Consider the following 24,365-nt stretch of genomic DNA (forward strand, 5'->3'; position numbering starts at 1 on the left):
GCTGCATCTTTAGGTGCCCCCTGTTCCCTGGGAGCTGAACTGGAGCTGGGGTGCCCAAAGTGGGGTGCAGGCAGGGCTGGGTGCTGGCTGCAACCTGTGCTGTGAGTGAGCTGAGCATGCCAGTGCTCTGCAGTGACCTCCTTCCTTTCCCACCCTGGAGCTGGCAGCCTGGCCATGTCTGGGACACAAGATGTGTCTCACGGGAGCCAGGAACTGTAGTGTGAGGTTATGAAGAAGTTCAAAAAGCCCAGGCTGGGCTTCCTCAGTACTGTGCTGCTGCTGGTGGGGTCACACGTGAGCACTATAGGGGCAGTGTGCCCACTCCCCTTGGCATGACTGCCTTTGCTGGAGCAGCAGCCATGATTCCCAAGGGAGCCTCCCCTGAGTGCTGCTGCAGGAGGTGACCTGCCAGCACCCTGCATGCCCCTACACCATGCTGAGCATACCTGCCCTGCCCTTACTCAGCTGGGGTGCCCTGTCACCCCCAGGACATGGCTCCAAGAGTGCATGGGGTCCCAAGTTCCCTTTGACACCCATGGCACAGGAAGGGGACCACTGTGTGCTGCCTGCAGGTCTCGCAGGTGGCACCACTGACACCCAGCCCAGCCCCAAACTTGGGGGGTCCCTTCATGCCAAGGGCTTGCTCTGCCCCATGGAGAACGCTCAGCACCCGGCGTGGCTTCGGCTTCATTGGCATCTGCCTTTTATTGACTGCAGGGGGAGTTGGGTATCGGGATGTGGGGCTGGCCCTGCCTCTGGGGTTGTTCTTGGAGGGGCAGCCCAGGGGCACTAGGAGGGCGCTGGGATGGGTGGGACACGGTGAGCATCTCGAAGGGAGTCAGGGTTGGGTTCAGCACCGCTTGAGCACCCGGTGACAGGGCTGTGGTGCCACCAGCCACCTCTGCCCATGGCCATGGGAGCTACCTCCCTGATCCTTCCCGATGCTCAGAGGCCGCTGCCCTGTACATCAGCTATGATGATTTCCAGACCCTGCTGCTACACTTTAGTAGCCACAGGAGAACGGAGGATACATGTTTCCAGCAGTTTGCCCCCAGGAGCCCTAGGGCTGGACCACGGCCACACCGCCAGCAGCCAGAGGGGTGGCACTGTCCCCTCCATGCACAGAGTTCCTAAGGGATGGGCAGGTGAACCAGAGAGGGACAAGTGGGGATGGGACCCATGGTTCACTGGGGGAATGAGGCAGGGATGGCACCAGCCACGCCAGGCTGGGCAGGGGACGGGGCTGGGGGCAACGGAGCAGTCGGGGCTGGCAGCGTGGGGACCGTGGTGCTGTCGTCCCACGCCTGGCTCTATAGGTCCAAGACCTCCCCTGAGTAGGCGCTGGGGTCCTCCTCAGACCGCGTGATCACCTTGAACTGCCGCCGCAGGAAGCCCCCGTAGCGCTTCTGATTGTCCCACTTGAGCTTGGGCCGGATGCGGCGCATGAAGCCGCCGTAACGCTTGTGCAGCTGCGCCAGCTCCTGCCCCTCGGGCCCGGCACTCGTAGGCTCCTCGCTCCCCTCACCTGCTGGCCCCAGCCCCGGGTAGTCCTCGGGGGCTGCCCGCTCCTCTGGCTTGTGGCCGAAGCCCACGAACTTCTTGGTGAGGCCGCCCTTGCTGTGGGCGTTCTCGCGGAGCAGGGACAGCAGCTTCCCCTTGGACATCTTCTTCATGAAGCCCCCGTAGCGCTTGGCCGGTGCCAGTGGCTGCTCCCCGGGACCCAACTCCTGCTCCAGCTCTGCCTCGTTCTCCTCCACCTCCGGTGGTGACGGGTCTGTCCCTTCGACCAGGGCCACCAGCGGGGCCAGGAGTGCCAGTGCCTTCCTGCACATCTCCCACTCGGGGCTGGGTGGCAAGGAGCCCTGGCATTCCCACAGGCACATCTGCAAAATAGCAGCCACAGAGGCCCCAGGTACTCAGGGTGACCTTCCACCCCACCTTCTTTCCACCCCACCCTGGGGATGCCCCCACCCCAAGCCCAGGGGTCCATGCCCACCATGCTGCACAGCTCAGTGAGGAGCCAAAACTTGCACATCCCCAGCACCCCGGGGTGCCTATGACCACCCCCCCAGGTGCCACCATGCACCCACAACACCCCATTGCCATGACCACCCCACTCACATCTGCACAGGGTCAGCACTCACCAGGGGCCGGACGCTGCTCTCGGTGCCGTGGGTCTGGGCAGCGCAGAGGGAACACTGGGTGACACAGTCAGCAGATGCCACCGCAGCCAGGGACAGGCAAAGTGCCAATGCCAGTGCCCACCGTGCCATCCCGCCCTGCAGCCACTGCCTGGGGAAGGGGAGACAGCACAGAGCCCATCATCCTCCCTGTGCTGGCTCTGGGAGACCCACCACTGCTCTGTGGGCTCCGGGCACCCACCACCTCCACCTGTGAGCTGCTCCTGGGGACACACACAGGGACCTGTGCCTGTGCCCCTCTCTGAGGGAGTTACCTCCAGGCACTGCTCCTGGGTTCCAGGCCAGGAGAGAGGGGACAGGAGTGACTGGCAAGGACACTACAGGATGCAATCCGTTACCCCTGCCTGGTTCCTGGCACAAGCCCTGAGCCACAGCCAGGCCCTCAGGGCCACCAAGGTCACTGGGGGGCAGAGCCACCATCGCATCCGACTCCATCCCCTCTCTCCTCTCTATCCCTCTTATCATAACATTAGAAAGAAAAGTGCCTTTTTTCTCTAGTGCTGTGTTTCTCTGTGATACTGTGATTGCCACATCTGTGTGGTGTGGAGGGATGAATCACCAGCTCTTCCCCTTGGCCTTGGGGAATAGAACCACAGCAACTGGAGCCGTGGTGGGAAGGGGATGGGGTGATGCCATCACCCAGTATGGACTCACCCCAGGCTGCTGTACCCCACACCAGTGCAGCCTCATCTCTCCTCCCTCCCACCCACCAACTCTGCTGGGCTGGTGCATCAGGAGGGAGGGGGGAAAAATCCAGATTTTGGCTTCAAGCCTACCTGCAAGCCCTGATTGCTGTCCTGCAGCCGCCTGGGAGCTGTGACGGAGCCTCTGGCATCCGTGGATGAGGCCAGGGAGGGCTGAGAGAGGGGCTCAGCTGAGAGAGGGGCTCTCCAGGTGGCAGTGCTCAGCCAGACCCTGGATGAGGCTGGAGGGGCTGGTGCCAACCCCTGCTCAGGATCACGGTGCCACCAAGACCACGATGGCCCCGGGAGCAAGAGCCAACCCCAAAGGGGCGTGCTGGCTGCAAACCCCTGCCTGCCTCCGTGGCTGCTTTTATCTGGGGTGGGAAGGCATGACCCAGAGGGATCTGTTACACATTAATGACGCATATTAGAGACTATTGTGTTCTCCAGCAGTAGCTGCTAATGTACTGTAATTGGTACTGATGAAGAAATGTTAATGCCACAGTATTAATTCACGCTAGATTAAAATTTAATTTGAATTATCTGCACCATCGTGTGTCGAGCTGTCTGCATTCCTCGGCTGCGCTGCCACCGGCTCCGTGCATCCCCCCAGTGCCCTGGCAGCACGGCAGGGACCACAATGAGCATGGTGGGACCTCACCCAGCCCTCACTGCGGAGACACAGGGACGGTCCCCTTTCGCCTCGGAGCCACAGAGACAGCACCGAGGAGCGAGGACCTGCCGGCCGCACAGGTAGGTGCCAGCTGCAGCACCGGGAGGAATGAAGCTCCCAAAAATAGCTACCAGCTGCTTCCCAGCAGCCCCACTGGGAACATTTTTTTCCCCTTTTTTTCCACCTGCTTCCCCTCCCTTGCCCTGCCGTGCTCCTCTGCTGCCGATGTGGGTGACGCCAAAGTAGCGGGAATGTTCACTCCGTGCCGGGAACAAGCTGCCAGTGAGAGTGGCACTGCACAGCTCAGTCCCCTGGCACTCTGAACACGGTGTGTCCCATCCCTGTCCTGCTGCTGCAGAAGGAGGATTTCATGGCACTCAGGGGAGCTGCAGCTCTCCGGGCACAGCGTGTCCAAGGACACCCCGAGACACCCCACAGCAAATGTACTGTGTCCAGGTGGGTCCAGGAAGTGCTCTGCCTGCTCCTGAGGATGGGAGGGGGGACTGGAAAAATGGGAGCAGGAAAACGGGAGGAAAACAAAGGGCTTTGGACAATAGAGAAAAGAAGCAGCAGGGGGGGGAAGAAGCAAAAAGAACACAAAGGGAGGAAGAAGAAAAGCAGAGTTCCAGCTCAATCCTTCGTTACCTGGAGGAGCCCAAGGCTCCGGAGCCACCCCTCCTGCAGGAACACCTCATCAGGATTGTGGCAGGGTCTGGAAATGCCAGCATTGGGTCCCAGCCACTGTGGCCACTCTCTGTTCTACCTGTGCCAGGTGCCTGCCAAGATCCTCTCCTGCCCTGCCCCATTTCCACTTGAGTCTCCAGAGTTCAAGCTTTGCTTGTGTTTGAAAAGCCACAAACTGCATCCATCCACTCCAGGGGCCAGTTATACACCTCGTGACCCAAGGGGGGATGGGGAATCAGGATGGAGTGTGCCAAGCAGCAGACACCAACCCTCTCTTGATTAACCTGTGATTATTCCTAATGAGGGAAACGAACAGCAACCCCAGACTGACCAGATCCCTCCTCCCACGCAGGTCTAACTACGCAGGTTTGGACCCTGCAGGTATTCCTAGTGGAGAAGAAGGATCAACCTTCCAGCTGTTCCTTTCCTCACTGCTAAAATTTACCTGGGCAAGGCTGCTCAAAAAAGCTGGTAACTTTTGGAACAGAATCGCTCAAAAGCAACTGCTGTGGCCACCACTGCTGCTTAAGCCAAGCAGTGGGGAGAAAGAAATGCCCCATCCTCTCTCCCCGCTCCCTTTGCCCCTCTGAGCCCTGGGTGACCCTGCTGCCAGTGTGGCAGACATGGCATCAGCACGGAAATCAACCCCAGCAGAGCTCTGGACAGTGGTTCATGGGCTATGAAAAACCACTTGAAGGACAAGAGGAGCACCTGCAGCCAGGTGGGAGCCCCTTCAAAATAACACAAGCCCAACCATGATCTGCTCTTAGCACTGCAGCTCAGGCTGTTTTTAAACAGCCACTTTTAGGGGAGCAGGAGCGATCCCCAGCTGTGCCCATGCCGTGGGAGCAGGATGACAACCCCAATAGACCTACCTGTGCCGCTCCCCGTCCCGCCGAGCACCCACTTCGCCAAGTCAGGACAGGTCGTGGGTGATGGGTGTCCCTCCACGGCCGTCAGGCTGAGCCAGTCATCGGTGGCAGTGGCAAGGCCACACTGGCGAGTGGCCTCGCGGTGCTGCCCGGGTTGCCAACCGGACTCGCCGTCCGCTGGCTCCCACCCCGCTTTTATGGCCACGGAGTCTCCTCCTGCGGCGGGGCCCGGCTGTGCGCGGCGGCAGAGCCAATCGGGGCGAGGGAAGCTGTGAATAATCAGCCCCGCAGCATCCCCGCCACCTCCCGAGCTCGCTCGCCCGCACCGCCGAGGCCTCCCCGCAGCCGCCCGGCCGCCCCTGGGGCCGGGGTGCACGTCCCACCGCGGCGGCTGCATCACTCGGGGACCTCCGTCGGGGCCAGCCTTTGGTCCTCGGGGCCGAAACGCGTGCCCTGAACAAGGGAGGTGGCTGGGGACCGGGATGGGGTCCATTGTCTCCCACAGCTGTGTGCCAGAGGAGTTTGGCTGCTGGGGATGCGAATCCCCTTGGCCACCAAATTCAAATCCTGCCCAAGAAGGATGAGAGAGTGAAACCCTCTGACCTCCTCCTACCCCACTCCCCAGGCTGGGAAGAGGCACTGTTCCATGGAGATGCCAGGGAGAGGAGTGAACCCATTCAAAGCTGCTGGAAAGGGAGAGAGGGTCTTCATGCCCTAGGAAAGGCTGGATGCCCCCAACCCACCCAGCCTGGCTGCCGTTGGGTGAAAAAACCCTCACATGGAAACCTCCCATCTCTACAAAATCAAGGTTCAGACTCCACTGAGCTTCCCCCCAAGTCCACATCCCCCACACCCCTCCTCATGGGAGCAAATCCAGAGATGAGCTGAAGGGGCAGGGGGAGCTGTGTGGGGCGACAGAGACACCCCACTTTCCCTGCTCAGCCCTGATTCCTGTTCTCTCACATTTCCAAGTCTGATTTGGTGGTGAGGGAGGGCAGCACTGGGTAATGACAGGCACACCCCGAGCCCGTGCACCACCGTCCCACTGCACCGTGTCACAACAGAGGTGTGGGATGGGGGTCCATGGCACAGATCCTGTGAGACCAGGCCAGCCTGCCCCGGCCCCACAGCCCGGTGGGCGCAGACACGTCCCCTGTGCCGCCGGCAGCGCAGCCCATCCTCTTGCCTTGAAGATGGAGCTATTTTTATCGGAGCTCAAGAGGGATGTTTCCCAGCAACCTGCCGTTCTCCCAGCTCGAACACCAGCTGCTGGACCTGGTGCCCCCTGCTCAGCTCTCCCAGCACTGGTGAGGGACATGGAGGCAATTGGCACAGCCAGGACCCAGCAGCCACAGCAGCCTGGGCATGTGGTCCTCCATCCCCTAGGCTGGTGGTCACCTCCACTGGCACCCATGTTTGCTCCCCAAAAGCAGATGGGACTCCACAGCTTTTGTTTGGAGGTGAATTTTAACTCATCCGGGCTGGGGCTGTGCCTGCACAGAGGGACCAAGGGAGCAGCGCATGGGGTGGGGGGCAAGGGCAGAGCATCCTGCATCCCCTCCAGGGCCAACAGAGGAACCCACCCCGGGCGCTACACTGAGGGGGAATGGACCTAAGGCCCCGTGGAGCACACAAGCAGAGAGCAGCCACAGCCCCCTCTCACTGCGTTGGGTTGTGCTGGTCTGTGCAGGCACAGAACAAAGCTGAGAAAAAACACAGCTGCAAACCACCACTGACACCTTGGGCGAGGGGCTGTGGGCAGCCCCCTGGCAGTTTAATCCTTGCTGCTGGGGACTGGCTGTCCTGCAGGCACTGCAAATGTGGTGCAGAGGACCATTTCTGCACCAAATCCATTATTTATATATATATATATTTATGTATGCACCCAGCAGCCTGGGGTGCAGCCACCTCCCCGTGCAGGGTAGTTGCACCGGAGGGAGATGTGTTCCTAGGGATGGAGCAAACCCCACGGACACAGAGGGAAAAGTCTTTTGGAATAAGGTTCCTTCCCTTTGCTCCAGGTGGGAAGTCGAGTTACTCCTGTCCCCAGAGCAAAGTGTCACAGGTGTGCTGAGCTGGGTGAGAGGGTCCAGGCAGGCGTGGGGGGTGACAGGGTCCCCCAGGAGAGAAGCTGGGATCCAGCCCACCCACCAGCAACTCTAATTGATATTCATCTGTCTCTTCCTAATGGGAAAGTGTCTCTGAGTCACACTGACATTTCCCTGGGACAATGGTAATTAAGCACCTGGGTAAGAGGAATGTGCGGTAATAGAAAAGTTAACTTTTCTTAACTACATGAGTGAAAGGCGGGTTCGGCGAGGAGGGGGCCGAGCGTGCCAGGCACTCGCGGAAGAAGGTGGGAGTTTAATGGCAGCTCACGTCACACGGCGCTGCCACTCTGCCCCTGCGCCCCCAGTATCCCCCCGGGGACCCTGCCCCGAACCAGGCAGGGCGCTCGGCCCCCCATCCCGGGATGGGGTAAATTGTCCCTGCAGGCTGGGACAAGCTCTGCCGTCCGCCGGGGCTGTCCCCGAGCAGCGGGACCGTGACCCAGCGCTGCCGGCGGGACTGGCAGTGGATCCTCCAGCACGGTCAGCTTTATCCCATTCGGCGGGGCAGGGCTTTTCCAGAAACTCCTAAAACATTCACACTCCTGCCTGGCCCTGCAGGAGATGCATTTTGAGGAACACTGGGAGAAATGCGGGATGAGCTTCTGCTCCAAACCTCCCGCGGGTGCTGTACCATCTCCCACCGCCCGTGACAGCGCCGGAGCGAACCCCCGGCGACTGCACCGGCAAAGAGGGCACCGGAGCAGGGAGCGGGCACACGGTGACCTCCCTGCGTGGGCAGGAGGCACAAGGGCCACTCGACGGCGGTGCGAGAAGCGGCGCCCACGCGAACGCGGCGAGTCACGGCGCTGACGAGCGGCACCGGGGACGCGGCGCCCGCAGCCCCCCCCCCGGGGAGGTGAAGTGGCTCCATTTAAAAGCAAATTGAGGTCAAACCACTCGTAGGAGCTGCAGCCGCCGTGTCACCGCGGGGCAGCCCCGCGCTGGAGCCACCGGTGGCTCCGGGGGTCGCCGTCCCCTCCCCGCGGGGACCGGCGTGACGCAGCCCGGAGCTGCCGGGGCTGCGTGATGGCAGCGGCACATGGCTCAGCAGCGAGGCGAGAAATCAGGGAATTTCGAGAGCTCCTCCGTGAACAGGCTCTGCAGACGATCTCCTTGACCGGTGCCAACGGCACCGCGCGAGGGGCAGGAAAACGCGGCTGGAAAAGTACCTGTTACGCGGTTTCGTCGCCATCCTCCCCCCTCCCCCCCCTCCCCCCGAAATCCACGGAGAGCGGGACGGCGGCGTGGAAAGCCTCGATCCCAGGAGGCTGCCAGACCCCAGCACCGCCAGGACCAGGATGAGACCCCAGTTGTGAAGAGCAGTTTGGGGGCGGTGCGTGGGACCGGGACCCCCGCGTGGCCACGCGGTCATCCCACACTCCCTGCTCGCGGGAGAAATGCGGCCCCGCGGGGAGCCAGGACCCAATCCCGGGGGACACGGCCATCCCGGGGGGACACACTGCAGCCCTGGCGTGGGGCAGTCGCCGAGTCCCGCTCTCGGCGATGGATGCACGTCCCACACACGGACACCCGGTGGGTGCCGCGCCGCCCCACGCCAGCCTGGGCTGCCCCAAAAAACCCCGGTCCCGGCCCGCAGGGCAGCAGGGCGATGCCTCCTGTGATGGTGGCTACTTTCCGGGGAACTTCCAGCTGAAATCTCCCGGTGATCGCCGGGAGCGGGGTCGGACCGTCACCAGCGGGGCCCCCAAATGCTGCCGGGGCTGTGAAAATGCCCCCGGCGTGCCGAGCATCCAACACCGCACGGCCACCGCTGGCGCACCGGGGATTCACCCGGTCCCGGGGATTCACCGGGTGCCGGGGCATCACCCCCTCCCCGGGGAATCACCTCCCTGACGGCATCACCCTCTCCCCGGGGCATCACCCCCGGGTGTATCGCCCCGTTCCCCGGTGTACCGAGCACCCAGCACCGCACGGCTACTGCCGGCACGGCGTCTCCCGGGAATTCACGGGTTCCCGGGACACCGGCGCCTCCCAAGGCGGGCGGCATCACTCGCCGGGCGGCATCACACCCGACCGTCCCCGGTGCACCAGATCCCTTCCACCGCACGGCCACCGCCGGTGCACGGGGCCCCTCCCGGGACATCGCCCGACCCGGGGCGGTGGGAGGGGGCGGGTGGGGGCGGGTCACCCCCCGCCGTTACATAAGGGGTTACGTCAGGGCGCGCGGCCCCGCTCTTATCCCGCCGCCGCCGCCGCCCCGCCCCGCCCATTCACACGACGCCGCGCAGCGCCCGGCCCGGAACCCCCCGCCGCCGCCGCCGCGCCCCAGGTGAGCCCCGCGGGGCAGTCCCGAGCTCCCGCCGCGCCCGGAGGGGCGGGAGGGCCGGGCGGCGGGACCCGGGGCGGCCCCCATGACCGGCCTGTTTACACCGGCGCGGCGCGTACCACCGCGGCGCGGCAGCGGGGGGGGCCGGCCGCCGCGCTGAGCCACCTCCCCCCGCCCGCCGAGCCGCGCTGGCGGCGCCGCGCCCCGGCGGCCGCGCGCGGGGCCGCAAACCCGGACGCCCCGCTCCGAGACCCGGGGCGGCGGCGGCGAGGAGAGGCCGACCCCCAGGGCGGCGGCGGGCGCCGCCGCCGCCACCCCCCGGCGCGGCGGTGGTTCGGCCCGCGCGGCCGCGATTGGCCGGGCGCTTAAAGGGGCCGGCAGCGCGCGCTTTTCCGCCCCGCGGCGCGGCCGCGGCCCCGGCGCGTGCCCCCGCGCGTGCCCCCTCGCCCGCGCGGCGCTGCCCGACACGCGGGGCGGGCGGGGGGGGGGACATGGACGGCGGCCGCCGCGGGACACAAAGGACGGCGGCGGCGGCGGCGGGGAGGCGGCGGCGGGCGTTGCGGCGCGGGGCCATGGCGGCGGCCGCGGTGGGGCCGGGCATCGGCGGCGGCGCCGGCGGCCCGCGGTACAGCCTGCTGGCCGAGATCGGCCGCGGCGCCTACGGCGTGGTGTACGAGGCGGTGTCGGGCCGCAGCGGAGCGCGGCTGGCGGTGAAGCGGATCCGCTGCGACGCCCCCGAGAACGTGGAGCTGGCGCTGGCCGAGTTCTGGGCCCTAACGAGCCTCCGGCGGCAGCACCCGAACGTGGTGCGGTTCGAGGAGTGCGTGCTGCAGCGGCACGGCCTGGGGCAGCGCATGAGCCACGGCAACAAGCGCAGCCAGCTCTACCTGCGCCTCGTCGAGACCTCCCTCAAAGGTACCGACCCCCCTCCTGGGGCACCCCCGGGGCTGCTCCCGCGCCCAGGGCCTCCGGGGCCCCTGTCCCTGGCACCTGTGTCACATCCCCCCCCTTTTCCCTGAGCACCTGCATTTGCACCCTCCCTGCTGCCATCAGTGCCCCCCCCCAGATTCTCCTGCCCATCCCCCTGTCACCCCACCCCCAGGTTTTATCCCCCTCGGGATACACCATGCAGGACACCCTGGTGTTTTCCCCCTTCCCATGGGACACCCTTCTCCAACACCCCCCACCCCAGGCACTGCTGCTGCCCTCCCTTGCTCCCCATCACCCCCTTGCTCAAATCCTTCCATGGCAGTGCCTGCTCTCAGGAGCACCCAGAGCTCCCCTCAGCTCTCATAACACCCCTCCCTCCACTTTAACTCACTGTTTTTCCAGCATAACCACCCCTGGGCTCCCCCCACTGTGCCCTTGGGTGCCCCATCAGCCCTGCCAGCCCTGGGATTCCCTCTGGGGTACCTGCTCCAGGCTTGCTCCCTGCTGTTCCCATCACCCACCTCCATCCTGTCCCTGCAGGCTCCCCTACAAGGTCTCTCTGCTGCCCCTCTTTGGTGCCACCCACCCTGAGCACACCTGGAGGATCCCTGTTCTGGGCCCTGTCCCCCCATGCCCTGCTCTTAGGTTCTGCCTGTGTATCCTCTCTGCCCTTTCCTGTGTGCTGCTCCCAGTGACACCCTTCACTAAGCCCACACCCATGTCTTGCAGCCCCATGCAAGGGGGGGTCCTGCAGCACCCCAGCCCCATCCCCTTCTTCTGAGGGACCCTGTTGCCACCTCCAGGCTCAGACCAAGCCCTGGGGGACATCCCTGTGTGGTGACCCCAGCCCTTCCCTGCACTCTGTGCCAGCACTGACCTCGTCCTCCTCCCTTGCACCCCAAATCCTGGGGTTCCCTCTGCTACCACAGCCCACACACATCCCTTGGGGACCTTCACAGCCTCTGCCCCAGTCACACCAAGGGGACATCTCCCCATCTCTGCCTGATGTCCCATCTCTGAGCACCCCAAGGCTGCAGCCTGTTAGGGTGCCCTGCCTGCTCCCTCGAACTCTCGTGGCTTTGGGACTGTCCCCATTTCCCCCCAGTGCTGGCTCTGTGGGAACAGCCCAGGAGAAGCATCAATGCCTGTAGCCCGGGCTGACACCCCCATTTTCCCCTGGGGTCCCTCAGCAGCATCACGGGGCTGTCAGGGGTCACCTTCTCCTGTCACAGCCAATGGCTGTGATGGTGACATCTCCAAAATGCTCCCTCCCTCTGCTCTCTTGGCTGCTTGTCAGACGCAGCTTTGCCAAGGTGCCGTGAAGATGTGGAAAAATACTGGAGCCCTCAATGCCCCCTGGGCCCCCCAGCCTGCTGTGGGCAGAACCAGCTCACCCCAATCCCTCTGCCCCAAATTTGTGTGCCAGGGCTCCTCTCTGCTCCTCAGGGGCTCAGTCTCTCAGTGCCCCCCAGCTGAGCCCCCGGCATCGGCAGCCCCCAAACCCTGTGCCAGGCACAGAGTTCATGTGAGGCTGCTGAGACCCATCCTCTGAGCAAACCTGTGGCTCTGACTGCCCCTGCCTTCCCTGTCCCCTCTGTATCCCTGGGAGGGACATGTCCAGACCTGCCTTGCTCTCCCCATGCAGCCCAGCTCCTGGTCTCCCTTCACACAGCCACCCAAGGGAGGCTCCCCGGGAAGGGCAGTGTCCGAATTCCTGTGCAGCCTGGACTCAGGGCTCCCTGGGAAAGGAGCCAACTCTTCCCTTCGGGTGTGTGTCCAGCTGTAGCAGGTCGAGCTCTTTCAGCAGGTACAGGGGTGGGTTCCCACACCCCCTCTGTCATGTTGCACACCCCGAGGAGAGGTAGCTTGGCTTGGGGAAAACTCTTGGGCAGCTGTAGGTGCTTCATCTCCAGGTGGGGAGGGAGCCCCATAGATGCCCCCATCTCTAGGTGGGGATTGAGCTCCCTGAACTCCCAGGGAGGGCTTTGCCTGCCCCAGTCCTGCTGCAACCCCGGGCTGAACAGGAGCAGTTTGACTCCCCAAACCAGAGCACATTCCCCCCTCCATCTGCCCTCCTCCTGCCTGCCCTGGGGGCTACGCTGTGCCGGGGCAGCCTGTGCTCGCTGCCTTCCCGAGCCTTGGGTCCAGATAGACACGGATAAATATTTCCAAAGCAAAAGCCAGAGCTGGAGGAGCCCCCCCAGGTCTCCTGCTCCCGTTCCCCGTGCGCAGCAGTGCCGGGGCTGCCGCGGTGGCCGTGGAGCTGTGCTGCCGTGCCATTCTGCACGACCGCAGCTGGGCTATTTACGGGCCAGCGCAGATGCTGTGCCAACGTGCTGGGGCTCAGGGCACGTTGAGGATTAATCCAAGACCTTCTGAATTGGGAGCACAACTGTCGGGACACCCGGGCAATGTTGGGTCTCAGCTACAGCACGGGAACCTGAACCTTTATCATTTTAACAAGATGCGGAATAATTAAATTTAAGGGCAGGGTGTAAAAAGGAAGCTAAAAGCCCAGTGCTGAGCTAGAGGAGAGACACAGACCAGTGCAATGTGCTCAGAGCCCTGATACAGGAGCACCTTCAGGGCACCATGTGCCCCTCTTGCTCCTAACCTATAGCAGTAACAGAGCTCCCTTAAGTGAACAGGTATAAGGTGTTGCTTCCTAGTGTGTCACCTGTGGGGCCACCAACTTGCCACCAGCACTCAGCCTCACTTGTGGGCTGCCCTGGCATCACCCATGTGTGTTGCCATCATTCCAAGCACCCGGCTCGGTGCTGCCAGCTCCCATCTCTCTGGCACAGCCTCTTTGCACAGAGGGAGTCAGAGGTTACACGTGGTAGTAGGCACTCTGATGCTGCTTCTGCTCTCCCTAGATTTTTGTTTTCCCTCTGAAGCCAAGCAAGTTAGCATGCTGCTAATGAGCTCCCAGGATAGGTGGGGAGGGCTGCTGGAAGGATGGAGGATGAGTGTGTGCCATCCTGGGTTTGGGCAGGGAGCTGGTTTGGTGATGGAGAACAGGTCTGGCCTGTCATCAGCTCTTGGCTGCTTGGCTTCAGCTTGCTAACATCTCATCTTTAGGAAGCAGCTTGCCAGCTCTTTATGTTTAAAGCTGTTTGTTTTGAAGGCAGGAAGATGATTTAACAACTAAAACACTTTTAGATTATAGAAAGAAAATGAGGAAATATTACTTTTGGCTTAAGCCTCTCCTAGCAGCGCTCCACCCAAACTGAAGTGCCTGGTGCTTGCAGTTACTGGTGGGTCGCTGTCCTCCTCACGCTTGCTGAGGTTCAGGGGCCAAGTTTTAAATCAGAACCTTCGTTATGCTAAAAACAAACCTTGGCTTGTCAGAGGCAACAGGTCCTGGCTGCTGCTGAGCCAGTGTTTGAGCCACGTCCTGTGGGAAGGGGCTGTCGGCAGCACTGTGTGGATGCTCCCACCTGGCTGTGTGTGAGGGGAGTGAGGCTCTGCTGTGCTCCCTGTCATGGCTTGATTCCCAGCAGAGAAGAGCCAGACCCTCCTGCTCCCCAGGTTGGGGCTGTATGAATGCAGAGGGGAGCAGGAAAGCCAAACCCTGTGTCCTGCTGTGATGTCACTGGATTTAGCAAAGTGTGGTGGTGGCAGCGGTGTGAGCTGGGGCTGTCCTGGCTGTGCCAAGGGCTCTGCTCCCAGGACAGGCAGCCTCTGCTGCAGTTTCCATGCTGTCATGCCAAAGGGTGGCTCACACCAGAGAAGCTGCTTTTCCTAGTCAGCATTTTGGTCTCCAGAGCCAAGCCTGTCCTGTGCTGCTCCCACTTGGCCCTTGGGCTTGCAAGCTGAGCCCTCCTCCAGCCAAATGAGACCCCCAAAGTGCACCCAGTGCCTTGAGTATCTCCAGCCTGTTCTTCCATTCCCTAGATTTAACCTTCAGACCTAATCTCAGCAGAAGATTGCTGAGGGCAGAGAGGTGCAGCCAAATCCTTGTGTTGTGCAGCTTTCCATTTCCATAGCAGTAGCCATGGATACAGACTGTTTGTGCAAATAACCGATATTCCCACCCACACCGATCACTGACCAGTGCAGCCCAGAGCTGAGTGTCCCTGGTAGTCCTTGGCTTTACCTGCTGCTGGAAGTTTTTAGCTTTCCCAGATGCTCTCTAGGGCTTTGCTCAAACAAAACTCAACTTTGTCAAATGGGTGGAGTTACTTAACTGCTTTCAAAACACTGGAGTTTGGCTGTGGGATTTGTTAACAGTGGCAGAGGTGAGTGGTGTCCTCCAGCTTCTCCCTTATGGTGCTTGAGGGTAAAAAAAGCTAGGTTCTAGAGTAAAATGATGCTCTGGTGGTGTGTGCAGGCTCTGCCTGTCGCCTGAGTGCTCTATGGAAGAGACCTGAGGTCTGGCAGTGGGGTTTGCATCTTGGCACCAGCTAGTGGGGCGAGGTCTGCCAGTGCTCCCTGGGGCACCCTGGCATCCCCAGGGAGCACCAGTGGTAGACCTGGCCCCATTAGCTGATATGATTCTGCTGTGTTTTCCACTCATCTAATTTATGTGCAGAAGAGTCCTTTCCTTGGCAGGAGGTTTATGGAGTAAAACCTAGATTTAATGAATCGACCCTGAGATGCTCTGAGCTTGAAGAGCTCACTTTGATGTCTGGTGAAGGGAGAAGCTGCTTGGGGTATAATATTGAGTAGTAGCAACAGTAACAGTCACCAGCGTGGCTGAGATTACACTCAGCAGGCATGGTTTGCTGCTTGGACCTCCGGTTTCATCTCGTTAAAGAGTTGTTGGCACTTAATGAAAGCTGGATGAAGTGGCAGAGCTCCCCCAGCACAAATGCAGCTAAACACACAAATTTGGCCTGGGAACACCCCGTGGGCTGCAGGGCTTGGACACTGGTGTGACCACTCTTAGTGAGGTTGCACTGGCTCAGTTCAGGGCTGTCGGTTACTCCCCACGTGCAGTTCCAGTAAATTGTGCAGAGTGAGCCAGCCTTTGCCTCCTGCAGCAGAGCTCAGGTGGGAGAGGAGGTGTTCACATAGAACTGACTTTTTTTCCTCCTGTAGACTTGCTGCTAATTGTGCCTTTAGCCTCTGTCCCTTGGCTGTCAGCCTGGGGAGAATGGCCTGATGGTGGGACTGGAGCAGAGGTGTTCTCAGTGCCACTCGCTGTGCTTTGCTGGGAAGAGGTCCCTTGAGCTGGCTCCCAGGCAGTGGCTTGGATAAATGGGATGCTGATGCGTGGTGCTCAACGGGATCCCAAGGCACTTGAAGCCACAGCAGTGCCACTGACAGTGCCCTGCAGTGTGACAGGTCCCGGTCACGTTCCTGTATCCACCTAAACCAGACCCATGCCTTATCCGCCCTGGGTTAGGATGGACTTTGTAATGTGCCTGAAAAACCCACTCTCTTATCCCTCTTGGTTAGGTGAGAGGATCCTGGGCTATGCAGAGGAGCCTTGCTACCTGTGGTTCGTCATGGAGTTCTGTGAAGGGGGAGACCTCAACCAGTACGTGCTCTCCCGAAGACCCGACCCGGCGACCAACAAGAGCTTCATGCTGCAGCTGACCAGCGCCATTGCCTTCCTGCACAAGAACCACATCGTCCACCGGGACCTGAAACCAGACAACATCCTGATAACAGAGAAGTCTGGCACCCCTGTGCTCAAGGTGGCCGACTTCGGGCTGAGCAAGGTCTGCGCTGGCCTGACTGCTCGGGGCAAGGAGGGTGGGCACGAGAACAAAAATGTGAATGTGAACAAGTACTGGCTGTCCTCGGCCTGTGGCTCTGATTTCTACATGGCGCCCGAGGTCTGGGAAGGACACTACACTGCCAAGGCTGACATCTTCGCCCTCGGCATCATCATCTGGGCCATGATTGAGAGGATCACTTTCATTGACGCCGAGACCAAGAAGGAGCTGCTGGGGACCTACATCAAGCAGGGGACCGAGATTGTGCCCGTTGGGGAAGCGCTGCTAGAAAACCCAAAGATGGAGCTGCACATCCCTCAGAAACGCAGGACTTCCATGTCTGAGGGGATCAAGCAGCTCTTGAAAGACATGTTGGCTGCTAACCCGCAGGATCGACCTGATGCCTTTGAGCTTGAAACCAGAATGGACCAGGTTACATGTGCTGCTTAAATTCAGGGCAGGGCACTGCTGTGCTTTGCAGCTGGGTAAGTGATTCACACTTTTTGTCTTAATCTGTCTGCTATACTGGCCCCATAGTGCACTTTGTAGTGACACAAAGGAGTCTTATGTTCCCAGAGCTATTTCTGTAGTGACTCATCAGAGCAGTGCTTCTGAGGTTGTTTTCACCTATTCTACTGCAAAAATAGCAAAAATAAAGTAGAGGTGGGAAATAGAATTAGCAGCTGTATGTCCTGCCACTGCCCGAAGGCCCAGTGGAGTTGGAAAGGCTGGGCAGGAGTCCTGCTCTTCACAGGTTCTTGCCAGTGTCTGAGACAGGATGGGGTGTGGCAGAGAGACCTGTGAGCACCTGGTATAATATATGGGGGTGTCTGTCTCCCCCAGGGGCAGGGAGGGAGCTGCCAGTTCTGCCTCTGCTATGTGGTGTAATTTCTGTAATCCGTGCTGGGAGCACCTCACTGTCTGGCACCATCTCCCTCCCCTGTGGCACTTGGACAGGGCACCTCGGGGCTCAGCTGGCTCTGTCAGCAGGCACCAAGTGGCACATCTGCCTCGGCACAAAGCTGTTTCCTTTCACCTACGAGGCACGTGGGTCTGTCTTGTGGCTCTGTTTCATTTCCCTGTTAAGGGTAGGACTTCCCTTTGGTGTGAACTGCAGTGGCCCAAACCCAGGAGAAGCTTTGGCCTCCAGCATCTGTGTTTGTAGACCTGTGTCTGCTCAGGAAGGAAGCTTACAAAACAGCAGTGCTCAGACTGAGCTCTGCTCTGTTCAAGAGTACCCTCCCTTCTCCCCCCAGCTAAATAGTCTCAAGCTCAGAGGTCCTGATCCTGAGACCTGGGTGGTCACACATGGTCTGGAAGGATCCCCAGGGACGTGGGGTAACTGGCCCTGTCATTAACCAGTGACACAGAAGGACTGGGAGGTGTTGCCTACATGGCAAAGCTGTCTGTAAACAGGAGCTGTTACTAGGGATTTTCCCAGCCAAGCATTTCAATGGAACTGAAGAATTACAGATTACCAGGGGTGGTGAGGCTGATCTCTTCCTACCCCAGGTCCTTTCTCAGGCTCATGCAGAGCTGCCTGCCTGTCAGTGATCACAGGAGACCTCTGACAGCCTGCCTGTTAGGTGCTGGCATTGCAGCCTGGCCCCCCAGCACCTACCTCACCCCAAAACCACACAGAGCCAGCTGGACTGGAGCAGACCATGGATACAAGAGGGCAAAGAGAGAGGAAATGGCTTCCCTGGCCAGCACTCACCAGCCCTCAGCTGATGGCTGTGTGCCTGACCTGCTCCGAGAGGGAGCCTCCAGCAACAGGTAGTGGGGAAGGTGGGGCTGTTTTGGCAGATTTTGTTAAAACCCCTCATTGCTGCCCACCTGAGTGTTCCTGAGCTTATGGAAAACAATGTGCTGCCTATCCCCCCCTCTATGTGTGCCCAGGTACACTCTGTGCTGTATGTAGAAAAATAAGGATATGGAAATGGAAAGACCCATTGGGTGGGTCTCGTTCTGTTGGTTTGTCCAAACTTGTGCACGGACCATCCCCTTTGCACCATCCCACAGCACAAAATACTTAACACCCTCGAGGTCTCAAGTGGAGGTAACTGATTCAAGCGCTGCTGCCTGGGACTTGATACTGGTCCCAGTGCAAGTGTGGGCTGGGGATTCGTGTGAGAGGAGTGAATCTGCGGAAATGTGAGCCCTTAAGAAGGGTGTGCTCCAGCCCCGGGGCAAGAGCAGACACTCACCCCACCTTGTGCCCCGGGGCGAGGCATGGGGGCCGGTCCGGGGTGGGAGCAGCTCTGAGGGTCAGGCTGGGCTGTGCCATCTGGGCTTGCTCTGTGCTGACATGATGCTGCTGAGTTATGCAACCAGCCCCTGCCCTCCGGGGAAAATTCATCCTGTGCAGATCTGCGGAATAGTACATGAAGGGATAACAAACACTGAGGGGACAGTCCTACCCTGCGGCTGTTTGCTCAGTCCCAGCTGCCTCCTGCAACCACCCCCCCTCCATCCATGAGGCTGCACCGATCTGTCCGTGGTGACACAGCTGCAGCAGCCATGGATGCTCTTACATAACCCAACCTGGCACACGGAGCGTGGTCGCTTGGCCCACATAGAGCCCAGCACCAGCCATATGTTCCCTGCAAGCCCAGAGCGTTCCTCTGCCTCACTCGTGGGGCACCAGAGTATTTGGTGGGCTTTGCTACGGGGATTTTCTAATGCCTGGTGTAGTAGTGCATTCAAATCAGCCTTCCTCTGGCTGCTGTTAAATGCAAATCTTAAATTGGAAACCTGCTTGAGAAGCTTAAAATGGGATTTAGAGCAGGGCCTGAATTCTGCTCTCAGGTAATTTTAGTTGACCGAGAAACTCACGTAACCCCTTCCAACTTATTTGTGGCCACTGGCGTGTAGCTTGGTCATGCAGTGAGTTCTTCCCCAGGATAGTTCAGACCTGCTCAGCCTTGGTTCATGTCATAACCTGGAAAACTGTAACCCTCCCTGACCCAGGCAATCGGATTTTTGCTTATTCTTTGCTATGCCGCTGACCTCTTCAGATTTCGCTTCGTGTCTCAGCAGCTTTGCCTTTAGTTCTGCCAGGGATGCTGCACGCACCTGCCAGCTCCACGCTCTGCTGCTCTTCCAAAATGCAGATAGGAAATGTCAGTTCTCAGAGAGGAAAGTGTTTCTGGCTTGATTTCTGCTGGACGCTGGGGGTGCTTGAGGTGGAGATGATTCCTTATCTCCTCGCCCTCCTCCCCAGCACTGCCGGTGGCCCTGGGGCAGTGCTTCCAGCAGAGGTGGGCAACGTTTTCCTGGAGAAAACAAAGGTATTCTCTTTCTCGTTTGAATATTGTGCTTCCCCACCTTGGGCAGAAGTTTATAAACAGCTTGAGATCTTCTGCAGAAGTTTATTTAAAGCCAAGTTTTTCTACAGGTCTCTATAGCTGTTTCCAAAGCCTTTTGGGCAAAGAGGACAAAAGCCTTTCTGGTACATTTAGGGAGTGGCTGGGTTGTGCTGGGTACCTGCTAATGTATCTCTTGATTGCTAGCCCAGCACTGACTGCTATGCTTTTAAGAAACTTTATAGTTTTGATTCACACAGGACATCAAACTGCAATGGTTGTGATCAGTGTAGAAGGCAGCTTGTTTTGGCAGGTTGTATTCCATGATATTTTCACTGTGGATGAAACAGTTGGTCTGATGTTGGGGTGGATGCTCAAGATGAATGGCAGGAATCTCTGCAGGCTGCTGCAGCATCTTGGGGGCTGCTGTCAGCAGGAGGGTATCTGACAGCCGAGGGCAGCCTGGTTCTCTCCAGCACTCCTCTGTCACTGGGTTTGATCATTCCAGTTTCGGCTGAAAGTAGCTCTTTGCATTTGCATTGTTCTGCTCTTTGCATTTCCAACGTGCACCGGGAGGTGATGCTGAACAAGCTCATCTGCTCACCCTGCATGACGGGTGTCTGTCTGGCCAGAGCTCCCTGGTGCTGTGCCCAGCCACTCCCAGCCCGCTGATAAACTGCTGCCCTGTGGAATTTCGGAGCTGGAGGACAGAGAGGTACCGGGGACACAGCAGCAGCTCTGATAGCTGTTGGTGATCAGGGGTGCTGCATCAAGTTACATCTTGTCTGTTAGTACCACTCAGCTCAAGTTTTACCCACTGGCCAGTCTAAGGACAGCAATTTCATTCCTGAAACAATGTTGGTTTTGACTTTGGACTGTTTCCAGCATGTTTTGTGGATCTTGGCAAGGACAAAAGCCATGGGACAATAGAAGCAAAGTCAGTTCCTCTTCTCGGCCGTAGCAGCAGGTGCAGCATCACAAGGCCACCCCAAAGTTTGGTGATACTCTTCTTGGCAGTATTGATTCTACCTGGGGTGAAATGAAGCCCTGCAGGTGAATTGGATCGTGTCACCTGTGGCCAGATGTATTAGTGTTTGTGTTTGTTCACTGTCAGCCCTGCTTTGCCTTCTAGGGGAGACTGCTGCAGTTGGATTTAAGTTGCTCCCAAAGAATGCATCGCAAATATAGGTACAGAGCGTGAGAAAGGGCTCAGGAGATAAATCAGACTCTCAGCCCCCTTCCCTGGTACTCTGTGTTCCCACACGGGGGCAGATATTGTGGTTAGCACGAGAAGGTGATGGGTTATCTCTCCCTCCCCTGCACTGAATCCTCTCTGCCGTGCAGACCCCATTGTCAACTCCCCTCTCTGCGAGACCCACGCATTGGTGTCACCTTTGCATGCTGGGTGAGGACTCCATGGGCTGCTGGTTCACGTCCTGCTGATGCTGAATGAACATTCGAGCTGATTAAAACTATAAGTGGCATCAGAGGAGGGATTAAAAGCTCTTGAACAAGCTCCTGCAACAACGTGCGTCAGTGGGGTCTCAGAGCTGTGAGCTCAGGGCTACTCAAGCAAGAGCCCTCCCTGAAAATGCTCCTACTCCAGGGAAGCACAAACAGAAACAGTGCCCTACTTGCTAATGAAGCTGCATAACAGGAGAAATCTTCCAGAAAAATCCTCGTGTTTGCCCCTGACCTGATGTCTGGGTGCCTCTCGCCTCCTCAAACAGAAGGGTTTTTTTTTTCTGATGGCAGCCTGCAAAAGTGGCATCTCTTGGTTGACCTCTCCTGAAAAGGAGTGTGCCCGTGACCCTGCCTTCTGCTCTGAGCAGCCTCTCCCTTTAGAAATGTGTTCCTCAGGCATGGATTTCTTTAATGAGATTTCCTCGGGCTAAGGGATTGGAGTAATTTGCTGGGCAGTGGCATTTTTTCTGCAGTAGGTCTCTCCTGCTGCTCTCTCGGTGTCTCTGCAGAACCTGTGGTCCTATCCCTGGTGGGGGGGGACCTGCCCCTGATGAAGGGGGGAGCTAAATCCAGCCCCCAGTTTTTTTCCATATAACTTGAGCTCGGAGGTCAAGTTTGAGGAAAAATTAAACTGATGTTAACTCCTGGAAAATTACCACCCCTGTGTAGCATGAGGGAGGAGTGACAAAGTGAGACTCATGGAACCACCACCACTGCTTCCCAGCACAACTGCTACCCTTGGCTCTGCTGGTCCCTCCTCTGGAGTTTGGGGCATCCTGAAGGGTGTATTTCCAGTACAGAAGTGACATCATGTGCGCGTGTCCTGTTCCTTTGCTGGGTCCAGCTCTGCTGCTGCGTGGGATGTCTGCAGGCAGTTTTCTGGGTTGCAAACGAATTGGATGGAAAATGCTGGTGGCTTATGTGTGGAGTTGAGGATTTCTGTGTCCCTAAGTGGAGAGGATGGGTGGGTGCAGTGCCAGGGCTGTGGATGAATGGGTACAGCACCCCTACTTCTACAAGGACCATGGGGGATGCTGAGTGTCAGGGCTTTGGCCAGAACAGGGATTGGGGCAGCAAATGCCTGCCTGCTCTTCCCTAAAATTCCTGGTGCTTAGCATCTTTGTGGGCTGAGCTGTGAACCCATCCTGCTCTGCTTCCAGTTGTACCAACCTGGATTTTAGCCACCCCTTGCAGAGCCACTTGAGATGCCCAAGCTGCTGCTGACGCACCGGGCGAGCGGTGCAGGGCATCCCAGGATCACAGCTTGTTCCACCTTTCCTGGTGCAGCACAGGGAGCCAGCGCTCACGGATGCATTACGTGGATGCTCAAGGCCAGGCTCTGCCATGGTAACACTTGTCCTTGTTCCAGCAGGGCTGTTGCTGCAGGGAGCCCTGTGGGATGGGGCGACGCTCAGCCCCCAGTCAGCCCACCCCAGCTCAGCCCCTGCACTGGGGCAGCTGGATGTGTGCTGACCTTGACAGTGTGCTCCATGCACTGCTGAGTCCCTCTGGGAAAGAACTGACTGTAAACTGAGCCCAGTTCCTATCTGGATCGATAGCAAAACCACTGTGAGGTAGAGAGATGTGACAGCACCCGTTTTGGACTAACTGGGGTCAGTGGGCAGGCAGTGCGAGTGGTGTCCTACACCCTTTCCATCCAGCAGTGACAATGAAGTTACAGTGTAGTAACTGGAACAAATCACTGACAAACCTGACCTGTCTTTCTCCTCTCTTGTTTTCTCTTACAGATTTATTTACCAGGGACCCATAATCTCCGTTATTTACATGCAACGAGGAAGTCAAAGATAAGGGAAGATGATAATACAGAAGATCTCTGGCAGTGTGAAATCTTTGGGTGTTACTTTATTGTGTCGGGAAGGGGTGTTGTGGGGGTGTGGGAGGGGGATGCAGGGGCCTGTGGAAGAGCACAAGCTGGCAGCTGTCACACTGATGAGACTTTTAAACAACATCCAGAGAGTGAAGCTGCCCTTGCCCAGCCCTCCCCACATCCCCTGTGCTGCCATTTGACTCTGTAGATGTTTCTAGAGATGTGGTTCCATAAGGAGGTGGCACTGAGGTGTGCTGCCAGGCACCAGCTCTGAGTCCAGCTGGGCACAATTTTGGGTTGAAAGCTATTGATTTAGCCTAGGGAAAATGGAAGCAAAGTGATGGCAAGGTTTGCACTGGGAGTGCAGTGCTTTAGGAAAAACCAGTCTCTTGAATCACATGTTGCAAGCAGCTAAATAATAATAATTTCATAGCCAGGCAGCTCCTGAATAGGTGGGTGCTGCCCAGGCTGTGAGCAGTTGACATTAGGATAGAGTAGGATAAACAAGCTGGAAAGCCATTTGGCAAGGCATATCTGCTGCTGTGGTGGGCAGACCTCTGCTCTCCCTGAGCTGGATTTCACTATGATGTTTGGTACTCTCTGTACAGAGGTAACTGTGGAGCTGCTGAGTACATTTTCAGGTGGGCATCACCTGCATACAAGAGAAACACAAAGCAGTCCATTAATGCTGAGCTCTAGTTTTTAGGAACAATGCTGGGGAGAGGAGGAGGTTTGGCCTGAGTGGCTCATGGGCTGGATTCTTGCCTCTCATGGGACACTTCTCCCTGCTAGCTAATGATCTCCAGGAAGCAAAAGGCAGTGCTGCTGTTTGGGGTGGGTTACAGTACAGTACAGCTCAGGTAAGGAGGTTGGAACCTCAGGCTGAGCAGTTAATACTCGATTTCCTTGCCTGTAGTTAAACTCCTATTCTGGGGCTGCCCCCATGTTGATGATCTTTAGACTTTGCTCACTGTAAATGCAATGTAAAGCACCACCTCTTCTCCACCCTGCAGCTTCTGAACCACCTAAAATGTTTCTCACCAGGTTAAATCACCCAGCAGTGGTTTGGGGAGAGGGCTGATCTGACCCAGCAATGCTCCCAAGCTGCTGGGGTGCTCAGCCTGGAGCTGGCCATGGCCACGGGCAGGAGGGGATCCCCTTGAGCCCCCTGGCTGTGGGAACTGCTCCTTGCCTGTGTGCAGGCTGCAGCTTTCCTGTGTCATCACTGGAAGGTTCCTAACTGGCAGCACCTCTGTGTATCTCCTCAGCGTACTTTGCTGACCTCATGGGAATGAATGGAAATGGAGGAAATTCAGGTGGGCTAAGGCAGAGCTAGAGCAGAGAAAGGAGGGAGGGGCTTCTTTCTTCTTTTACATCTATTCCAGGACACAAAGCTAAGGGCTGTGGCTGCAGGAAGGCCAAGTCCCTCTTAGGAGGACCAGGAGGCTCCAGACCATCTGTCTGTGACTTGTGAAGGTTCAGACAGCACAGATTCAGCGCCAAGCCCTTGTTCTCACACTGCTTTTGTGTTTCTCCCTAGGGATGCTTCTGTAGGGTGCAGCCAGGTGAGACTCTCCTGCAGCTCTCTGTGTTGCATCCCTGAGGAGGGGGAGAGTGAACCCTGTAGCTCACAAGTGCAGTGTTAGTGCCCTGATCACTGG

At 58.5% G+C, this 24,365-nt stretch overlaps 2 protein-coding genes across 2 annotated transcripts; one reads left to right on the forward strand and one right to left on the reverse strand.

The window, feature by feature from the left end:
• Positions 1-680: 680 nt before the first annotated feature.
• On the reverse strand, positions 681-5,284 carry PDYN (prodynorphin). Its single transcript, XM_027710662.2, has 3 exons — positions 5,117-5,284; positions 2,145-2,292; positions 681-1,883 (listed from the first exon to the last, which is right to left on the reverse strand). The coding sequence occupies exons 2-3, from the start codon at positions 2,271-2,273 to the stop codon at positions 1,311-1,313; spliced, it is 702 nt and encodes a 233-aa protein (XP_027566463.2). The 5' UTR covers positions 2,274-2,292; positions 5,117-5,284; the 3' UTR covers positions 681-1,310.
• Positions 5,285-8,953: 3,669 nt separating this feature from the next.
• STK35 (serine/threonine kinase 35) lies at positions 8,954-22,724 on the forward strand. The gene is made up of 4 exons (XM_039382952.1): positions 8,954-9,221; positions 9,695-10,426; positions 15,845-16,592; positions 22,625-22,724. Exons 1-3 carry the CDS (start codon positions 8,954-8,956, stop codon positions 16,555-16,557), a joined length of 1,713 nt encoding a protein of 570 aa, XP_039238886.1. The 3' UTR covers positions 16,558-16,592; positions 22,625-22,724.
• Positions 22,725-24,365: the final 1,641 nt, after the last annotated feature.

The sequence above is a fragment of the Pipra filicauda genome, unplaced genomic scaffold (genome assembly GCF_003945595.2).
Source record: "Pipra filicauda isolate LSUMZ 115617 unplaced genomic scaffold, ASM394559v2 scaffold291_size933811_pilon, whole genome shotgun sequence".
Classification (NCBI taxonomy): domain Eukaryota; kingdom Metazoa; phylum Chordata; class Aves; order Passeriformes; family Pipridae; genus Pipra; species Pipra filicauda.